This window comes from Apis laboriosa, unplaced genomic scaffold (assembly GCF_014066325.1).
Source record: "Apis laboriosa isolate Shangri-la unplaced genomic scaffold, ASM1406632v1 scaffold43_cov150, whole genome shotgun sequence".
NCBI lineage: Eukaryota > Metazoa > Arthropoda > Insecta > Hymenoptera > Apidae > Apis > Apis laboriosa.
The window spans coordinates 1,004,257-1,027,020 of record NW_025223292.1 but is presented as its reverse complement, the minus strand read 5'-3'; the positions used below and the strand labels follow the sequence as shown (position 1 = coordinate 1,027,020).

Genomic DNA, 22,764 nt, shown 5'->3' with positions numbered 1-22,764 from the left:
TATATTTGCATTTTTCAATTTCGCATAAATGCACAATTACTGTCTTGTCATGACATAAAGATGTGATAAATAAATTATCGATTAAAAGTCGAAACTTTCGATATACGTAGTTCATATTTGCTCCACGCTATTTTGGAGGGAAATAGTCTAATTGGTTGTTAGTAATGTAACAAGTCACGGTCACTTTCGATCAGTGTCGAATATGTCGCAGTGGAATTTGTAGTTTGAAATATTGTGGTAAAATTGTGTATAATATCGCGATTGACGTTTTCTTTATTACAGAAAAATGTAATATATCGATATTAAAATTTGTGGAAATAGTTTATTATTTGTTTGTCAAGTATATCTTCCGTATATCGAGTGAAATTCGATTGTCAGGATTTTTATATATTCGTGAAATCAAGAATTCGAAGAAATGAATACAGAATATTGATAAATGAATATTGAAAAAAAACATTAAAAGCATATTATGCAGTACGAAGTTTCTTCATATAATAAAAGGTAAGAATTGTTTCATATCTTAACCAATAAGAACGGCATGAATTAAATATGCAATTGTGTCAATGATTTTTAACAAAATGGCTGTCTGCGTGAAAAAAAAGATTCGTTGTAATTTTCTGTAATATTTATTTATATTTTTATTCTAGTACAGTTAGTATAGATTCAGATATAATAGATTCATAAATTTTCTTCGTTCCATTGACATTGACAATTAAAACATGCTGCATTTTTGGCGCGGAAATTTGAAAGTGCTAGAAAATTCAAATTTTTTTTTTTCGAAGATTCTATTATATATTCTTTTCTTTTTTAAAATTATTTATAATAATATTATAGTAACATTATATATATCGATATTATATTTTCTATTTTTTTATCGTCGAATCATACTTATACATTAAAGACCAAGATTATTCATCAAAATTGATCGATTTTTCCTTTTTTATTTAAATTTTAACTTTTCATGATATTTCAAAGAGAGACATTCAACAATATAGCTCTGTTAAATCTGTTTTCGTTCATGTTATTTTCGTACTGGTATTTTCTTGTGCATGTCTCTTTCATTTTCTCGTATGTATTTTTTTTTAAATTTTACGAACGTCACGAGTTGACCATTTAAAAGAAAGGTCAATAATGATGATATAAAACATAAGATGCAGATAATTATTTATCGTTCAATTATCAAAATTTTGCAAATTCGATAAATAGAAAAATTTTTAATTCATGCGATTTTTCTTAAAAGTTTAATTAAAAATTGAAATAGGATCAAGTATTATATAATGATAATTTTATTTGACTTATCTTCCATTTATTTTTTATTTATTTTATTTTATTCCATCTAAATTTATATTTTCATATTTTCACAAATAATTTTGAAATATATATTGTCAAATATTATTTGCGATTTTTATAATTTTAGTAAATATTAAAAAAAAGAAAGATATATTATTTTTATCAATTAAGTAATTATTTTTCTTTATTTAAATTATAATATTAATATATTAATATTTTTTATAAAAAAATAGTTTAACAGAAACTAATATATTTTGCAATATTTATTTTGCAATTTATCTTTATTAAGAAGTAAATATTTACCGATTAATTCTTTAGAATATTAAAACATTCATATCTTTAACATTATCAATAGGAAAAATAGATTAATCTGTAACTAATCTAATTTATTTCTTTTCTTTTATAAATTAAATTTATATCTATTAGGAAAAAAAATAGCTCAGTCATTATAATTATTAATTTCGCTAATTACACTATTTTTGTTACAATTTTTTTGAAAGATTGAGATATTTGAGACTCAATGATTTTAGTAGAATTAAGAGGTATGTTATCTTCATATATTATTTATGAGAATCCAAATAAATTACTTGTAAAATAGCTTGAAACAGATAAGATTATTCTATGGTAATGTTAACTTTTGCTAATAAGGGAAATAATTTTATCATATCGTCGAGTATCACGTTTGTACGAACTTTATGGAAAGGTTACGCGAGGCGGAATGATATAACATTAAAAAATAATGATATAACATTGCATCAAGGTTGCATCAATATTATCAAGTCACATAAATCCTTAATTTTTTTCAGAAATCGTGAAACAAAAGTTCGATTAAGTCTAGTTGCATTTGGTTTAATTTACTTACATCAAATGTATTACTTTTACCGATACTTTGCATATAAAATTAATTTTCAGATTATAATTTTTAATTTATAAATAAGATAGAAGAAATTTTATATATATAGGATATAATAGAATAGAAATAGCATTGAAATATATTTCGAATAATGTCATAATTGCAGAAAATCAAATAAAGAATACTATATAAAAAAAAATATAATAACAAAATTGAATTTTTGAATTATATTTCTATTTTACACAAAACTCTTTCACCTCGTACAGTTTTTTCATTTTTTTTTGTAATTAAAAATAAAAGATTTTTTTTAAGAAGTTGAAAGCAATTTTTTAAACAAAATAAAAATCACGATTGATCCATTCGTTTTACGAACAAGTTTCGAAAAAAATCACTATTCCTCTTTCATCTTTTCTTTTCATTCTGGCGATTTTGCTTGTAAATTAGTTGCATTCTCATGCATTAACATCGAAGGCCGTAAATAAAGGTTAAACGAGCTTCGCGGCTTCTTGTAATCGAGCTCCGAACTTAATTAAAAATCGATAATAACAGGCGGAAGTTGACCAGCGCGTTCTCGAAAGGGAAATCGCATGTTTCATTTTGTCACATTCCATTTTTTTTTTCTTTCTTAAACAAGATGTCACTGAATGTTTCTCGTCTTGAAAATAATTCCGTGTGATCTCTTTGAAACGAATTCATCTTCATTTATCTTATCATTTATTTTTTCACCTCGATTCTGAAATAAATTTCTTCCTCTTTCCTCCCCTTTTTTATGCATTTTGATTTTCTTCTTTACGCTAAAAATGAATGTACAATTGAACTTTTTGATAGCGATTGTCAATAAAATTGATAGAAAATTATCGTCATGTTTTCCAAAGTAGGGTAATTTGATTTATCAACTGATATTATCTGAAAAATTTTTAGTAATTTAACATTAGCTGTGAATGGAGTATCTCGATTTTATGAATTATATTTATCGAAGAAATTTTTCCAAACAAAATAAATTTACAAAATCGAAACATCGAAATTCCAGAAACGAACTTAATTAAAAAAATATTAATTTGATGATGTAAAAAAAATTTTCATAAAAATTCTATCCGGTAAGAATATTTATAGATACCAATAAATAATGAATAATATACGCAACTCAATTTTCCCGCAATTTGTTCCACGTCGAATGTATCGAGTATCCATGAATCAAAAATTTTTTTCTAAAAACGAAGGACAACGAGTCTTTCCTTGCGAGATCGATCGATGAAACATTATATCCGATCATTATCTTTCTTACTTGTCGGTTATTCGTTACCTATTGAACGAAGTGAACGAACAAATATAAGAAGTACAATGAAAATTTTTGTAAATAAATTCTGGATAAGTATAGATATTCTAAAACCAGCTTTTCTTATTCTATATAACCGATTCCCTAGCAAAAGTGATTGTTTTCCTTTCAATTCATTCGCTGTTATTACAATTCCAGCCTTCTTTGATTTATTTTCACTTCGAATATACTTACTGAATCGTAAATCACGAAATTATCCCCTAAATTGCTTACTTTACGCGATTCGTGTTTATTTGGGACAAACAAATGAGATCGTATATCCCGTTGGTTAATTAAAAGGCGAGAGTCTACTGTGATATAAATATTTCATTTTGTTACGGAATTAATGGGGGGAGTTATGGATATTTTTAAGGATAGTTGGAAGAAACTTACTTATTAAAAATTGTATTCGTTCGTAATTTTCGTAATTTTACGACAGATGAAAATTTTGGATAGAATTGAAACGAGATTTAAAACAAATATTCATCTAAATTTTGAATAGCAGAATATTGTTATCGATTTTCAAAAATATCAAGTATAAAACTGAATAAATAAACGATATAAAAAGTATAAAAAGTAGTTGTACAAGTTCTTTAACGATCACGAAATATATATATACTGAAAAATTAAAAATCAAAATTAAAGATAGAGATCTACATCTCGTGAGAGGACATTCGATCGAACGTTGTATCATGATCAAATCTATTTATATAAAAAAAAAAAAATTAACCAAAAAATCAGAGAAAAATGGGTGAAAATTTCAGCATAATTTAAATAATTTCACGAGCGCGTAAAAAGAAAAAAAATGAACGGAGAGAATCGAGCTAACCGAGAATCATTCTTCACAAAAGAAATTTAAATTAACACTTTTACATGCGTATGGCAAATATTATATTACAAAATGCAAAGGAAAAAGGAAGATCGCGTATAATGGACGAAAACGCAACGGAGTGCGAATTTGAGTCCGTGCACCGTGTCGGTTCTCCAGTTCCTCGGGCCGGGATCTCGGTGTTTCGACATTTTGAAGCGACCCGAGAGAGGCCTTCGTAAGCAACGAGACTAGCTCGTTCGTCGCCGCGATTTTGCATTCCGAAGCATTGCGAAGTAACGTGACACTACGCCGCCGATCTAACATCCGAACGTATTCGTTCTGAATTCGTTAATATCGCCTACCGACGATTCGATTCGCTCGTATTCTTTCCGTCTCTTCTCTCTTCCTTTCGTTTCGAGACAACAAATTTTATTGAATCCTTTATTTATAATTGTATTTATAATTGTACAATTGTTTGAAATGAGATTTGGATTACAAGTTCAAGAACAAGGATTATCTTTTTGTGTGGAACGCGCGAGAATATATTACGATGAAAGATCGTTGAGAGAATATTAGTTTTTTTTAGACATTCTTGGAGACTTTATAGTTGAATGTATTTGCATTTGTGGATAAAAGTTTGGTAAAATGCGCGTTGACCCTTTGATAGATGAATGAATATTTATTGGGAGAGGAGCAGAAACATTTTTCTTTCGATTAAAAAATTGAAATCGAAAACGGAGTTTGCAAATCTTAGTGACAATTTAATCCGACGTCAGGGTCAACGCACGATAAGGAGGCACGATATCAAAAAGAACATTTATATTGAGATCCAGGCTGCTGTTATTTTTAAAGTTTTTCGCTAAAGTGTCGTACGATGTGTGATACACTCGAAATGTTGCTTATCTTATTCTTCTCGCGTCGAGAGAGAAATATAGATACAGATTATAACCATTTATTGTAATCGGTTAGAAATAATTTCGTAATAATAATTCCACTTGCAATTTATTTCAATCTTTCAATTTTCATTATATAGCGAATATTATTAATTATATAAAGCGAATATCATATTCAAATGATCAATCTCTTCTCATTGAAAATACCATCGAATCGAATCAAATAATTTTTATATACATCAGAATTCAGAAACGAAACTACGATCTTTCATTTTTTTTATCTCGAAATTTCGACAAAGAAATCGTTTCGTAAAATCCTCGAATTGTTCCCCCCCTCGCTCTTCGCAATCTCGCTTTGTTTACGGGCGCATCGCGAGAGATGGCGAGACGCGGCACGTTCGAATTTTATTCGCGGTGGCGTGGCATGCGAATTGAAATTTAATGAACGCCTGGTTCGTTCAGGATGCTTCGAATGATATTAAAGCGCGAGCGGATCGCGAGGAACACAGCTGGTGCAAGATTTAAGTTCCGCTCCGTGCACGTGCCCGGAGCGGCGCGAATATTTACGACGCCTCGCGAATTTGCCTAAACGATTCTCCTATGCCCCATTTAGAAATGGGGTGTACGAGGTCGTGAATCGTTTGAACGATTGAATTATTATTAGATTATTTTCTTTTTCTTCTTGATCGAAAAATCTATCGAACTTGCAGAATTTTTTTTTTTTTTTAAAATAGAAACAAACCTGTTAAATTTCCTCTATAATGTAATCAAAAAATCGCTAACTTTTCTCGCCATAGATTGTGACAAGATATAAGGAAAATGAATATACGAGACTAAATAAATTCCATCTCTCGGGAGTATGACCATATTCGATGTACTATATATATCCTAGCGGAAATTTATATGGGGAAATGTTACCGAAGATTTTACGAGCCTCGAGCCCCCGAGGTATTTTCTGTCAATCATTTATACGTTCATAATGCTTCTGCAATTTACTCCAAGATTGTCTCGAGTCCGTTGCACTTGAGAAATTTATTCCGCAAAGTTCCGCGTAACGAACTTTGTTTCTCCTTTTATACAAGCTCGGCTACCGCCGCCAATTGTAATCGTTTATAGAATGTATTATTAGTTGTGCATATCTGATCCCCATTAATATTCAATCAACCGCTTCGATTTATAATCTATGACTTAATCAGCAGACGGTTATTAAAGCGTGTATTTATATCGAAGATTATCGATATTAATCACGATTCTGATATTTTACTTTCCAATTATCCATCTCTCGGATTAATTCTCAATTCTTCGCACATTTTCTCACGCGTTTTCAAACATCTTGAAAATTCTTACTCTCAAATTTTACTTTCTCAACTCTCGTATGCACGCACTTTAATTTTAATTTTCGATATTCTCTATTCGCCACAATTTTTCAATCATCAAATTTCATATATATATATATATCTCCAATCCTTCGTCAAATCGAAATCACGCCTGCAAGACAAAAGAGGAAGAGAATCAAATGTTACGTATTCGTTTTAACAATGTTTCGCAAGTGTCCCGATTCGATCGACACGCGTTCCGCGAGAAATTACTTATGCGTCAACACCGTTGGCACCGTTGGCAGACAGAAATTCGCAGACAAAGATCGATCGATCGACGGATCGATGAATCGGACCAGGAAAGGTACGCGACGAGAATAGTTTGACCCAGACCTTAAGTGACTGGCGAGGTCAGCAGCCCGGCGTCGCTTTTATATTTCACTCGGCGACGACGTCGTCGCGGCCGCAGACTCTCCTCTCTCTAATGCTCCTCTCTAAGCTTTCATTACCGAGGTATGCGTTTACCGTATATATATTCCGTGATACCGTGGCGAAGTATACTCGTTAGTCGAAATATTCTATCAAGCGTTTTCTCCTTTTTCGAGATATGTTGGAGGGGGGGAGTAAGAATTTCTGGATCTCGAGGGGACGAGATAACGTTGTTTGAGTTGTGAAGATTTCTTATTCTTATCGAAGATTTTTTGAGAGAGAAAGAGAGAGAGAGATTTTAATATTGTAATTGTGTGATTGTTGGGGGGAGTTAGTTAATTTAGAATTTTGAAAGGGAAGGTAAAATTGTCGAGTCATCGAAGATTTTTCAAATGAAAATTAGATATACGTAAGAATTATTTTATTATTAATCGTAAAGTGTTAGGAGAAAGAAAAATTTGGTAAGTGTTTTTTTTTTTTTTTTTAGATATTTGAGACGAAGATAGCGTTTCGATTTGATTGATCGATTATATAAATTTGTAAAAGTTAAAAAAAAAAGATTAAAATAACGCGTTTATGATTCGTGCGCTAAAATAAATAATAAAAATTCGTTGCGAATCGAAATAATTTTATTTCTTGCGATTAGTCATTGCGACGAGAATGTTATTTTCACTATTAAACGCAATATTACCATTTCGAGGAATACTTTCGACAATAAATATTTTCGAAAGTTTTATCCTTTCCTTTCTAAATCTATATCTTTTATTTTCAACAATTTTTTAAACATTGGCAAAAGTGAAATGAATCTCTGAAATTAAAAATAAATGTTCAAATGTTACGAAAAATGTAGGTACAAAAATTATATATTTGAAATTTCTCTCAAATTGCTCGAACGAACATGTTGTCAACATCTGGAATATTATTCCAAATTTTATTTATCCAAAGAAAGAAACACGACGCGAAGATCGAACGAAGTTTCAAACGCAAGATGGAAAATTTTTGAACCGGGTAATACAACCGACCATTATGTTGCACGCGGATCGCAGAAGTATACGTTACATACACGGGTTTCGTTGCTTTTATTTCGAGAGAGTTGTTAGACTCTTTGATTTTCTACCAACGATGGCAAAGAGGACTCTCTGTGGTCTACGGCTCGTAGGTTCGTTAAGTCGGGTATATCCAATGCCGCGCGAAATGTTTGCAAATGTTCACCGACGTTCGTTAACCCTTAAAGATACCGTCAAAGGAGATTGCGTTATTTTTATCGTGAAACTTCATTTAAACGGATTTCCTTGCCGATGAATCAAAGTGAAAGGAAAGAATTTAATTAACAGTGGAACAAAACGTATCACAATCTTTATCCATATTTAAATTAATCAATTATGATAAATATCTATCTCTATGATAAAAATTATTATTAATTTCGGCAAAGAGCACTTGAGTTCTCTTTGCAAAGAACGAAATGTACGTATTTCATTTTAAAAATTAACGATTTTACTTTAGTACTCTCCTTACTGCAAAAACAAACATTTTATTTTTCGATAAAAATAAAAATATGGATAATGAAGGTGATTGGTAATCGATATACGATATACACAAATATCTGATATAATTGATATTATAATAGTTGTTGACAGGAATTTTTTTTTCGCGATGTAAAAAAAAAAAGAAAAAAATTGACGCACCTTCAGAAATTTCGTGGAACCGGTGTGGGTCGAACGTGGAACGAAAAAATCCTTGAGATTTTTAAGTTGGCGATTGTTAGGTCTGGCCACGGCTAACTGCGTTCTTTGAATAATCCACTATTCGATCCTTGATCGATGGTGTTTTCTTTGCCTGATAAATGCTAATGAATCTTCGAGAGAGCATTTATTAATGCTCGTTGTGCGCAATAGATGCGTGGGGAATTAACTTCCAACTTCGAAATTCGATTCTGGTGTTTCGATATTTCAAGGTATCATTTCAACACGTATATTATACGCCATATAGTATACACATATTAACGAGCGATATCGTTTTCTAATTATATATAAACGAGGATCGTCGTCCCGAATTTTATTTTAAAAATTCCACTCATTATGCTCGACATATCGAAAATTATCGTTGATAATTTGCTTTGTTCGTTTATTTCCAAAATTCATTTAATCTGTCCTGAAATTTTAAATTCAATGAATCGCGATAATCGAAAAAATGTGTACGATAGAGAAAAAGTTTTTGGTAGATAGGAAGGCGGGCTATTTTGCAATTAAAGAGAACTGAACATAAGATTCGAAGAACCGTTCGATGTAAAACGGCTGAAAGAAATCGTTGAGCGCTATTTATACATACCGTCTGACGTGGTCTAATTACCGATTTCCGTCTCTGTTCTCTTGGTCAAGAGACCAAATTAAATTGTGGTCGATCTTTCAATACCAACAATAATGCCAATATAAACGTTGCACACACGTATAAGATCACTCGAGGAAAACTGAAAAAATATTTCTTTCATCGATCTTTCTCCACTATACACAGTTTTTATTTTAATTTTTGGATGAGTACGAATTTCTCCGAATTGAAGTTTAATTTTATTTCGAAATTACAGATTTTTTACCAAAGATATTTTCATTCGTCGAACTTTCTTCGTAACTCGAACGGTTTTGAATTATTCTCAATTAAGATGAAAGAAACTTTCTAGGTCCAAAATGATATATTCGAATGAAAATGTCAAATACGTCGTATATCATAGATAAGAGTTGTTCGGCGATCAAGTATCATCATTGAAATATTCTCATTCAAAATACTTCCTTCATCGATCGCATTAAAAACACTTTCGTGATTCATTCTGTAAATTACACCATATAATCCAACCATATCGAGCAACGTGATCATTAACCTCCGACGAGGTTGAACATACTACGCTATACAGCTCGAGAACATACTGTTCCCATAAGTTTCGTCGTTCGAATTTATACACGACGAAAATTCAAAACTCTATCCCCTCTTTGAAGTTGGAAACCATGAGAAAAAGTATTCGACGCTTCGATAAAAATAACAGTTAAGATTGTTTCTCACTTTCAAACGAGATCCTTCACATTGAATTGCGGGCCGCGGTGTGGTCCCAGACGTGGCAGCCCTTGAGCTCTAATTTACGACACCCAGCCACGGAGATCGAGAACAGAATATAAAGAAAAAAAAAAAAAAAAAAGAATCGAGCAAGTCGAGAAATCATCCACGATGAGAGGAAGGAATATCTTGCACTGGGAAACCGTTGATCGTCTTGCATCGGTCGACAAAAGTTGGAGTAACGAGATGATATTAAAAAAAAAATCGATTTTTTTTTCTTTTTTGAATTCTTGGATTTTCGAATCTTCGAGTTTCTTTAACTTTTCGATTTTTTTTTGTAATTTTTCGATTCCTGAAATTTCAGTTTTCCCATCGTTCAACCATTAAATTTTCCATTCTCCAAATTATCAAATTCTCTACGTGACCATTTAACAACATTTAAATTCTCCAATTTTTTTACCAATTTTCGAGCGTATCGAAACTATTGGCAAAGATTAAAAAGAAAGATTTCTCTTTCACTTCCTCGTTTTCAACATTTCCATATAAATAATTCCTCGCGATCACAATTTCTCGTTCATTCAGAGACGGTTAACGGCAAGAAAGAGAGGAAGAAGAAAAAGAAGAAGAAGAAAAAAAGTATCTTCCTCCTCCTCCCCCCGGATCCACCTCTTCGAGGAGGTTCTTCGATGATTTTCAGCTCAATCACGCGTGGCTTAAGTCAATTATTTCCGAATTAACGCGGCTGCTCGATCCAATCAGGGACGCGTCGATTAATCCTTCTCCTCGCTTCCTCCCTTCTTCCTTTCCCGAAGATACGATCGGAAATTTATTTGCGCGGTGGTCTCCGTGTCGCGCGATAAGAGAACGACGCACCGCGTCGTAAATGTTTAACGCGACACGAATCGGTTTCACGGTGATTCGCACGGTTAAATTGCTCGACACGGGAGAAATCATCTCCCGTGCCGGTGACCTCATCGTGGAAATCATTCTCTCCCGTCTCTGACCGTGTCTAAATGTTTTCCCTCGTCGTCGTTTCCTTTGTTTTCTCGACTCTTTTCCCCTTTTTTTTTTCTTTTCTTTTCTTTTCTTTTCTTTTCTTTTCTTCCTTTATTTCCTTTTTCCCCCTCTTTTCTCCCCTCCTTCCCTCCCTCCTCCCTTCCGTACTTTTCCCGCCACGGTTGGACGGATCCGACTTGTGCATGGTTATTATTATTTGCGCGAGCTTGTGAATTGTGTGCGGAATATCTGTCGTTGGATGAATATTGCTTGGTGAGTTATGTGTGGAGTTTTTAATTGATTAATGGTCGTTTTTAACGACCAATTTAAGTTATAATTTTCTTTGCTTTTTTCTTTTGGTATTGTTGTTGTTGTTGTTGTTGTCGTTGTCGTTATAGTTGTTGTTACTTTTCTGCCGTTGGATGAGTTTAATTGGAGGAATGATTCTGTAGAATGCGTTTGTAATTAGGTGGATTTGTAAGTGTATAAGAGATCTTTTCAATCGATCAATGAAGATTTTTAAGATTGATGAACTAGAATTAAAATTCATAAAGTAAATTTTCGTTTCAATCTGCAGGATTATGTGAATACATCTTATTCGAATTATCGTATTGTTACATAATTTATCGAAACGGCAAAGTGTTAAAAAAGTACGAAAGAAGAATTTGATTTTTGTTACGTAAATTAGAAAAAAAAAAAAAAAAAAAAAAAAAGAAAATCTTATCCAAAGGGGAGAAAATTATAACGTTTAAAATTTGAAATTTTGATGAGTTAACAGGTTTTATAATTAAGGTAGCGATATTCAATTATCTGCGCGCGGTTATCTTGGCCGACATTAACGGTGTTAGTCGCCCGTTGTCTGACTTTCACTTTTCTTTGCCTATTTATCAAACGGTAGCACAGAACTTCTCAAGAGTTCGCCTTTCTTTAACCTCTTCCATAAAAGAAATTCTAAAACTTCTATTCGTCGTTTCGTTTCAACGATAAATATTTTTCCAATCGAAGGAAAACCAACCAATATTACGATTTAATCGTAATTCCAATTAACTAAAAAAAAAAAAAAAAATTATTTGTCAGAAAATATCCACTCAACAATTCTACATTCTCATTACAAATCCGTTTCTTCTTTATTTTCAGGCCGGGATGAGAGCAGAAGAACGAGCGACGAGGTGACCTCGACGACCAAAAATCTACCCCTATCGTCCAATCAATCGATAAATCCACGAAACTTCACTAAAAAAAAAAAAAAAGGAAAAGAAAAGAATCCCTCCAATTCTCTTACCATTGCAACGCCCTTAATTTCTTAACCGCGTGAAAATCGACTTGGCCCCGCAACCACCGCAACACATCGTAATCGTGGCTCGCGCGAGGGAGAATCGTTCCCAACCAAGGAAAGGTAACGACACCGTGGTGGATAGGACGCGGTGCACGTCGAATCGGGGATCGTCTCGCTTCTTAATGGGCGTACCGCGGTTGGATCCCGGTTGGATTTAGCCGGCACGTTTCTCGAAGGGCGAGAGAGGGAAGAGAGACAGAGAGAGAAAGAGAGAGAGAAAGAGAGATAGAGGAAGAAACAGGATCCATCCGCTTGGAGGAGGAGGAGGAGGGAAAAGAGCGGGGGGAGGAGAGGTCGTCGAGATCCGTCGAGAGGATCCTCTATGGGCGCTCGAGGGGTTGTTCAGGAGTGGCGAATCACCTGAATGGTGCCTGCGCGATAATCCTCTTCTCTCCTCGTCGAAGAGCCACGAAAATGATCGACTGACCGCTCGGCTCGGGTGGCTTGCGATCGGGTGGCCGGGATCTGTCTCTCCTCTTCTGTCTTCCTCCCTTTTCCAAGAAAAAGAAAAAAGAAAAAAAAAAGGAAGGAAAGAACGCGTTCTTTTCGCGATTAGAACAAGGGACAGACAGGGAGTAATAATATAAGGGGGGGCGAAACGTAGAAACAAACGCGTGGAAGGGGAGCGCGCAGACATGTCGCGGGTCTCGAGTCGCGCCTCCATCGTCGCTGCTGTGATCAGCATCGTGCTGTTGATCATCGTGTTCCTGGTTATGGTATTATGGACCGGTGCGCGCACAAAGAGAGAGGAGGAGAAGAGCGTGGACGGCCGATTGGTTGTCGAGGTTTTGGATAGTTTGTTGGGGGTGCGAGTTGAGAACGCGTCGTCCACCACCGTCAGAGGAGTACGTACGTTGGAGGAGGAGGAGGAGAGCTTCAATAACGAAGGTAAGGATTTTTTTTTTTTTTTGCCTCTTTTCGTTTCGTTAGAATGATATATATGATGTAATTAAATATCTTAAATAGTATATTCTATAAGATAATCTTAAGAGGATTAGCGGATAGCGTGGAACGTATAAAAAGTTTAATATATGACCATTTTTATCTTTCTTTATTTCGATGCGGGAAGATGTTGAACGAGAGTTATGTTCGATTTTATTGCGGCTCGATGGGATTCGATCTTCGAAAGGTCAATCGTTTTGCGTGGAAACGATTGATGAATATAGTGTCGTTTACGATGCCTGGCCATTAATCTTTTTTAGATCGTTGAAGAGTTTAATCTATTAAATTCCGTAAAGTAATATTCCGTTCACGGAAATATATTCTAACAGAAGGGTCGAAGATAGCGGTTTTATATTTCCTTCGTTTCAAATTCGTTAAAATTCTATCTCCTAGTATTAATACTGTTTATCCTAATAAATTTATCGATCAAATCCATTTAAATTCCTCAACAACATACGATATCTCTCTTCCAATCTTAACCTCTCTTTCTCTCTCTCTCTCTCTCTCTCGTCCGAGTTGAATTCTTACGAGGCCGCGAGACACAAAATTTCAATTTCGCGCTAATTCTTTATCGTCCAACCTCGCCACGATAAATCATTATAACGTATTATCTATTCATAAGCTGAGAGTGGCGTGACAAGAGAGGTCGCCGGCACAATTGACAAATTGGATACACGTTGGCTGGCCGGTTTTATCGATTATTCGATGGCAACGAATGTCGCTGAACCGTTGTTCCCAAACCCGTGATCCGTGGTATTCGTCAGCGCAGAAACGCGTTGTGAAAGATCCGTTAACGCGTTTAGTCCCAGTCCCAAGGTGTGCAACACGGCTCTCAGGGAAAGCTAGGAACGTCCAGACGTCCTTGTAAGGCCGCTGCTCCAAAGCACCCACACCTACACCAACACCCACACGTATGCCCCGTATCCTCTCCTCGTTGCACGGACCTTTATTCGCATCACTCGCAGCCGTGTGCATGCTCATATTCCTTCTACCAACCCAACCTGCCCGCCTAGAGTACGACTCGCGTTGCTCGAAACTTCTCCACGCTCCCCTCGCCTCTTACGTACACCTGATGATACTTCGACGAATCGTGGTCAGCATTCCTCGGAGGCCGAAATGAAAAATCACCGGTCGAGGGATCTCCCTTGGAATTAAAAACAGATTTTCAGGATTTGTTCTTTTATTCCCGTTTTCTCTTCCTTTTGATCGAGGATGATGAGGATTCGAGGAAGGATAGGATCCGCGTAGGAAGAGGATTTTTTTTTTTTTCTAATACGTGGAATTGCTCGAATTGCTCGATGAATTTGAGATTAATTTGAGAGATTCGTTTCTTTTCTTTTTTTTTTTTTTTTTCGAAAATGAGCGATTAAGGGTGTTCAAGTTTCGAGGGATTGGAGAGGGGTATAATTTCGTAGGTAAAAAAGGTGTTTTGAATCGGATATTAATCGTTGTTTCAATGATCCAGATTTTATTTTTATTCTTATTTTTCGGCTCGTGTTAGTACTTTCCTTACTTTCTCGCTTTCCTTCACTTAGCGAGTACCTACTAATTCCCTAAACTGAAACCCATTTCTCTAAATAAAGCAAGGACTTTGAAAACGCTAATTTCTCGATTCAAGCTCGTTAGTACCTTTCCTTTCTTCCGCTCACCACAAATATCCAAAAAATCTCACTTCATTTCTTGATCCACGTTCGCCAACACTTTCCTTCTTCCTACCTTATTCACGCACAATTTCATAAATAAACCAATCGTGTCTAAAAATCTCTCAAAATCACGCGCGAAATCCAGCAAACGACTTCATCCCCGTAATTATTCCCTCGCAAGCATACCTTCCATTAGTATCCATAACGTTCAACCTTAAACCTCCCAATCGGCCAGATCCGCACAGCTATAACACTAATTTCTCGTTGTTTATTAGTCTCTCCGTTATCTCTTCCTCGATCCTCCACCTCGATCATTAACGAGGTGGCTAATTGCGCCGTGGCCGTGGATTATTTCGCGGACCTTCTCGTCTCTCCCCCTCCGTCCATTTGTCCGTGTCATGCATCCCTCTCCCTCCCTTTCCTCCTCATTCCAAAGCTTCTCGATCATTTTCCTCCTTTCTCGCTTGGAAATATCCTCGCTGATTTTATCGTCGTTGATTTTCGATTTTCGCGAACGATAAAAGGAGGGGAGGGAGGGAGAATGGTAATTTATACCGGGTGCGATCGGTATCTCGGTTAATTGAAACGGAAATTAATACGAAACGAATAGGCCGCCGAAGGAAATTGCGACACGGCTCCTCTTCTTCCTTTCGCATCTTGCCAACGCGTCTCCTCTGGGATGAATAAGAAGGTCGTTAATTCGATAAAAGCGGTGGAATGAAGCGCGTGTCTTTTTTTCTTTCGATCGTTCTGTTAGAAATACAGTGAGAAAATATTAGTCAGAAGTTATGAGATAAATCTTGATTGCGGTATGGATTCTATAGAGTTTTAGGTTTTTGTAAAATATTTAAAAGTTGTACGTATTTAAAGTGAAAGTATGGGTATATGGTTTTGTTACATAGGGATTTATGATATTTAATTCAAGTATTATATTACGGTGTATGCAGTTAACGAAAAGATGGTTTATAAAAGTATTAGAATTAAATTTGATTAATTTTTACACTTTTAAAATTATTTTTAATTCTTGAATATATAGTTATATCTTATTACTCCATCCAACACCGATGAATCATCAGTTTTACTATTGAGAAAGCATATATAATTTCTAATTTCAATATATAAAATCGAATTAAATTTTTTATTTCCTTGCTGCAATATGTAATAATTTTTTTAATTCCACGTATTATATACAATATCTCGCGAAGAATCAGGATTTTTCTTCGAAGGTAGTAAAAAAAAAAAAAAAAAAAAAGAAAGAAAAAGTTGGACGACAGATAAAGAGAGTTCTTACCTGACTTGACGTCACGGAAATCATGGAATAGGCGAATTCACAATCGCCTAGTGATAAATCGGCGAGATAACAGCATGGACGTTTGAATATTTACGATGTATAGCGTGTCGTTTCCTACCTTCATCGCCAGATGACTACATCATTACAACTCTGATAATCGAACAGTTTCATCTGGATGATGATGGTATCTTCTGTTTATCGAACACGCTTCGAATAAATAAAGAAAGAATAAAAAGGAATGTACAGAGATAATTTTAAAACGAAGGAAATACACCTTTGTTACTATTTTTCAACTCTGTGAAGTATGCTTTGAAAAAAAAAAAAAATCTTTGTTGGAAAGAACAGATCGTTGAATTGAAAAAAATATTTCAATCGATGAAATACAACTTTGCCTTTATTAAATAAAATTAAATTAAATATTTTGTTCAATTCAACGATCTGTTCTTTCCAACAAAGATTTTTTTTTTTTTCAAAGCATACTTCACAGAGTTGAAAAATAGTAACAAAGGTGTACTAATATTGAGAAATTTGTGCTCCATTTAATTCAACAGAAATATAATAATCGGGGAATTATAAAAAAATTGCTATAATTTAATTGCAATTTTTTTAATTTAATTTATTCTCGAATTTAATAGTAAGTAAAATTAATATTGATCTTTATTGATATAAAATATCTAATTATTTTTATCATATCTCTAATTTCTAATCAAATATGAACACGTAAAAATTAATCTCTTTTAATATCAAACTTTCATCGTGTGTAATCCAAGCTTTCTTAAATAACACTCGCAAAGATAGTAAAGATTTTCCTCGTCATACGTTTTTCATTTTTCTCGTTCGATCGCTATTGATCCTTCGATGTATCTTGCTTTTAATTCGTCAGATAAGAGTTTAATGACTACAGATAGCGGTTCTCTGACGTGATATCTTTCCGGTACGATCTGAAAGCCGAGCGTTGACTCGTCGACTCTTGTATTTGCATATTCGTCGCTCTGGATTTATTTAAAGAAAGCACGTGTTCGCGATGTGACGTAAGGGTAATGTAAAATTGGCCAGGGATAGGAATATTACACGCGGGAGGGCGCATTGAATGATTTTATTTCTTTTTCTTTCTTCTTCTTCTTCTTTTTTTTTTTTTTTGGACGATGGAAAACAAAAGTTAAAATTTAAGATTCAAAGAACGGTAAGAACGGTTGTTCGAGTAAACATTTTATTGGGTGTACATTTAGAAAATTGAAAATTTTGAAGATGCATTAAATTTAGAATTTTGATCGTAGTAATTTAATGTTATTCGTTATTGTAGTCTAGATGATTGCAAAAATATAGATATCCTGTTTACAGAGTAAAATTTAGAATAGGAAGAAATATAAGAATAATAGGAAGGAATATAAGAATAATAATTAAAAAAGAATTGAATTTCTTTTAACTTTGATTATTGCATAGTCTATTATAAATATACATTACATATCTATAATTGAAAATTTATAATATCATGCAATACATTCCATGATCATAATCTTGTTAGGCCTTGTATCACTATAAATCTAGTATATTCCAAGTTTTAAACTCGTTACATGAATCATTTTACATAGCTGTGCCATTATATTATATCAATCTATTCACTGGGTGAATATTTTCAAATCATTCATTACAGTCAATAACCAAAGATTTATAGTATCTGATGAACAAGTAGCATCAATGATTAGACAATTACAATTTTAAATAAATCACTATGCACAGAAGCCAAAGATGTTCAAGTTTGGAATTACAGTCAATAAACAATTACTTGCAAAGCTAGATACATACAATTGTGTATTTTTATTTAAACAATCGATTATTGATTTTTATTAAAATACGATACTTAAAATAATCACAATACTTTGAACGTAATTTTTTTTTTTTCGTTGAAATTAAAAAGAAAATTTAAAAATCATCTTAAAACACATCTACGAACAATTTGTTACGTAACATCCATCTTTAAAAATAAAATATTATATTTACATGCATTCTTAACGTAACAAAGAGGAGGCGTCGTAGGTTATTATTTACCTATCTAGAAAAATAGAATCTTAAAAAAAAAAGAAAGAGTTAGAGAATTCAGTTCAGAATTATCCAACATTCTCAACCGAAAATTCTTATCGTTAAACGAACCATCCGTCCACCGTCTCCAGATAATTATTCACATAAGTGCTGACAAGAGTCGGTGCTTTTCACCGCGGCACGGCTCCAGAATTATCTCTGCCCTCTACGTGCGAGAGCTTTCGCGCATAATGCGCTGCACATCGGCGCGTGTATGCACGAAGAACGTGTAACGTTGTACGAGCGTTTCTCGCTACACATAGCACGTAGCCACGCGTGCATACTCAGCGTGTCGAATGGACCTCGCCTAGTGAGAAAAGAGCAATCCGATCTTTTACGATAAATTGATAAGTTTTCGGGAGAAGTGAGTGGCGTGAGTACGAATCTTGAAAATCAAGATTCCCAGAATCTAAAATGATTCCTTTAGAAATAATCGGTATATTGTATTAATATTCATGTCGATTTCTAGTTTCTTTAATGATATTCTCTAGTGATATTTCCGCAATATAATATGACATGATTCTTTTGTATTTTTATTTTTGGAAATTTTGAGAGATGTTGATCGTATTAGATATTAAAATTTTTTCTAGTGATTTTTTCTGTAAAAGAATATTCCAATGTTCCAAATTTATCAAATTATACTTACATAGTTTTATTAACAATTTTTTTAAATCTGTATACATAGATTGAAATTTCATATTGGCTCCCAATATATTTTCTTACTCGAGCTATTTCGAAATTCTGATTAATATGGAAACGAGGTGAACCATTGAAAAATAATTTAAATGGAACTCTCGATTACGAAACGTTTAAATAGGTTTCCTCGCTGCATAACAGCGAAATCTTTGTTTTCGCGTTGTTTCCTCGAGTAAATCGAGTAATCATGATTTGATTAGCAAATTAATTTCCTCATTTGCATCCAATACTGTTCTTTCTAAAAAAAAAAAAAATATTTTAAAACGCAATACAGAATTCCATTAGCTAGAAAATTTTCGAACGAAAAGCCAATGATGAGAAAAATAAAAAAAAATTCCAAACTCGTGCGTACTTTTCACTTGATTTTTACACAAAACTCGTTTATTCATTTTATCGAAAACAATTCATCGCGTTCGATGAGTTCGACGAAATTGAATAGAAGAATCTTCTTTGTTTCTGTGTTACTCCACGAAAAAGTAAGTTCAATGGAAAAAGTAAGACAATATTGTACAGAGAACGATGTCCCCCCAAGTGGACGATGTCGTTGACGAAAGGAGAAGTGCGTGCGCGACGTTTCGTATTTCTGCGTGGGCAAGCATATACGGATATCGCGTGTTTAACAAAACGCATCACCTCGTTCGACACCTTTTCTTTCCTTTTTTTTTTTTTTTTCTCCATCGCGTGTTCATTTTCCCGTGGAGGAAATTCGTTCGACCGATTCTACACGCGTTCGATTCCTGCAAAAAAAAATGTCTCGTCTCGAGTTTCTCATTCAAGTTTAATTGAATTTTAATTTCCTTCGAAATCTCGGTGAATATTCAATCCGGTTGCTTTAAATATTCGAATTAAAAATAGATGTTCATTTTTTTTATTGTTTTTTTTATTGTTTTTAATTAGCTCTTTTCTGTACATCTTTTTTTTTTTTCTTTTAACAATTAATTAAAATTGCAGGTTCAGGACTAATAATAACGATGAAATTTTATACAAATTTTTACGAATTTAAAATATTTTTAGAGAAATGATACGAATAAAGTAAATATCTGAATTTGTTTAAATTACAATGAAAAATGAAATAAACTTCGTGAGAATTAAATTTCATTTTCCTCTTCCAACGATTTCTATCATCAATTTCATAATTATCGGTAATTATCGATTGAAAATAATTGCTCAACAAATGGTGAATTAATCTCGAGTATAATGTTTCAACCATGTTGAAACTAATAATTCTTAACCCTTATTCTTGAAATATTATCTAAATCTATCCTCCCTCCAATTTTCTCAAGATTCCACGTTTCCGGAAAAAGAAAATATTCGAAAAAGAACAAAATTATTACAAAATTTCACTATTTCTATTACTTCTTATCTCGTCCTCCTCCTCCTCCTCCTCCTCCACGGTAGATCGAACGACACCTGTCCTCGAATACTCGTTTCCGCGTGTGGATGAGGGAGAAAAGGCGGGAGGAAAAAAGAAAGGAAGAAAGGAAAGTAAAGTAAATGCAAATCGTCCCAGATATCCGAACGATGGTATTTACACGGGTAGACTGCACGGCGACGACCTCCAACCAAACCGGCTGATCTGCTTGAGATACAGCATTTTTTTTTACGAACAACGTGCATGACGCCTTGTTCATCGACGTAGCTCCGTAAACCGTATCCTTTCGAACGAGAAGAGAAAATTATAATACCCCCTCTCTCTCCGTGAAATTCGTATTCGAACGATCGATCGGCTCGAAGGCGATTAGCGGATTAGATGAATTTATGGTTTGGAAATAGTTGTCCGGTTTGATCCATCGAAATTTACGATTCTCTTTCGGGGCAGAGGTGTTAAGGTTACGTAAGTAAAATAAAGTATTTTCGGAGAAGAAATTGGTAGAGCAATGTGTACGTGCGATTTGCGGTTGATTTATTAGTTAAGTTGCTTAAACTGTTATTGCTAAAAATAGAGAAACGACGGGATGGAGCAACGAATGATCGGATTTGGATTTAAAATTTAAAAAAATCACTTGAAATAAAATTCTTTTAAATTTCTCAGATTTTTCAATATTTTCGCTAATACTAATGCAATAAAATTACATTCTCAACGATATCAGAAATAATTTAATAGATACACATGGATCGTCTGAAAAATCAGTACAAGTGCGTATAAAAGAAAAAAATTTGTTTCCCAAATCGATGAATATCGATTATTTATCATACAAAAATATCCACAAGTTTTTAAGTTTTAACCAATAATATTTGCCTACGAGATAGAGAGAAACACATACCCGTTTGAAAATTTTAATTCTCCATACGGTGTTCGTCCCCCGCTCAACAATTCCCCTCCACTAATCCCTTGGTTACTCGCATGGTTAAACGCGTGGGCCGTGAATCCATCGCGAATCGCTCAATGCGTGTTAATGCGGCGCCACGGATAGTTTCCCTCGGTACCTAAGAAACTCGTTAGTCTGCTTAGGGAATACTTAACACGTTCCAACGTGGTGGAGAAAATTGAAATCGCGAGAGGCGCGGCGTGACAGAGACTTGTGCTCGCGATTAGTCGGATCCGTGAATACTGTGTGTGTGAGAGAGAGAGAGAGAGCTATCTAACTGTCGCGACTGCGTTCGACAGTAAATTTAGGCGCGGGATGGAGGAATTTAAATCGAGGGGTTGGAGGAGGAGGAGGTTGGAATTTCCTTGCTCACTTTCCTCTTTTACATAGCTACTAGCCAAGGATTCGTAAATTCGCGCGGAAAGAAGGAATTTAATCGGGGAAAGGGAAGTTTTACGTACTCGTACTACCTTCTTCCCTTATTCACTCGCGTAGATAACCTATTCGAACAAGCGTTGAATCTTCCTTTCTCGAATAATGATAGTCGTTATTTAAGTTCGACGCGGTTAGAATGTTCTTCTATGGTCGTATGTTGGAAAATGCGTTTGTTGTTAAAATTACCACTCTAAGAGTTAATCGAAGGTTAATTGTAAAAGTGGAAAAATATCCATATACTTTTTTCTTGCCTGCGAATAATATAAATATCAGCTGTTCGCAACGAGATTATTACCATTGTCCCGCGAGAGAAACGCTCGAGAGGAGCCTTGAGGCCGCTCTCGAGGCGGTTTCTCGTTTTTTGAAATTCTAACGCGTTCGATCATCGTCGAACGGTAGAGGAAAGTGGCGATTATCCCGATTCGAAGTTGCCACATCTCGGCCGGGTAAACACGAGTTCGCAATCAACGAGAACGTAATTATTCGCGTCCACTGCTTGGGTAGTCCGGGCGGAGATCGGTTAGCTCGAGCTCCATTCCATCTTGGCAAGCCGTTGGACTATGGTCTCGCAATTAGACGTTGCTAAGGACCTTGATTGCCTTAGTGTACATTGACTCATGCGAAACGGCCGCGCGCCGCCCATACGCCGGAATTAATAAGCAATTGTTCCGATCGAAACCCCACCGTGCCTTCCCCCACGGTTTTTATTATAGCCTCGAAACGATTGCGTTTCAAATATAGTTCGTATACCACGCCGCTTCTGATTGTTTTGAAAATTGGGGCTAAGCTGGAGTTGTTGTTGGGGTTGCGAGTTCCAATTATAACTCGAGAGGTATAAAGAATGTCTTGTATTGTTACACGGACTTGAGTCATAATTCCGATTCCGAGTTGTCTCTTCGAAATTCTCTTTTGTCCAAGTATTTCTTTTTTTCTTCTCTCGTCGATTTTCTGCAGGAAAATTTGATCGTTTGCCGAACGATAAAGCGAAGGAGCGACCTTTCTCTTTTGCGATCCTTCGCGTATATTTTCCTCATCAGAAAGAAAGGATTGTTTGTTCTTAGGTAATTGTGCGTTTCTTCTTCGAAATA

The 22,764-nt window shown here is 34.6% G+C and overlaps 1 protein-coding gene across 4 annotated transcripts in view; it reads left to right on the top strand.

The window, feature by feature from the left end:
• The window catches only part of LOC122716258 (A disintegrin and metalloproteinase with thrombospondin motifs 9-like), a 125,037-nt gene that overhangs the window by 393 nt on the left and 101,880 nt on the right, over positions 1-22,764 (top strand). For all 4 annotated transcript variants that reach the window (XM_043939164.1, XM_043939162.1, XM_043939160.1 and 1 more), the window contains exon 2: positions 12,083-13,169. In XM_043939164.1, coding sequence (XP_043795099.1) covers positions 12,917-13,169 — 253 coding nt within the window. In that variant the 5' untranslated portion in view covers positions 12,083-12,916. The remainder of the gene's footprint in view (positions 1-12,082; positions 13,170-22,764) is intronic.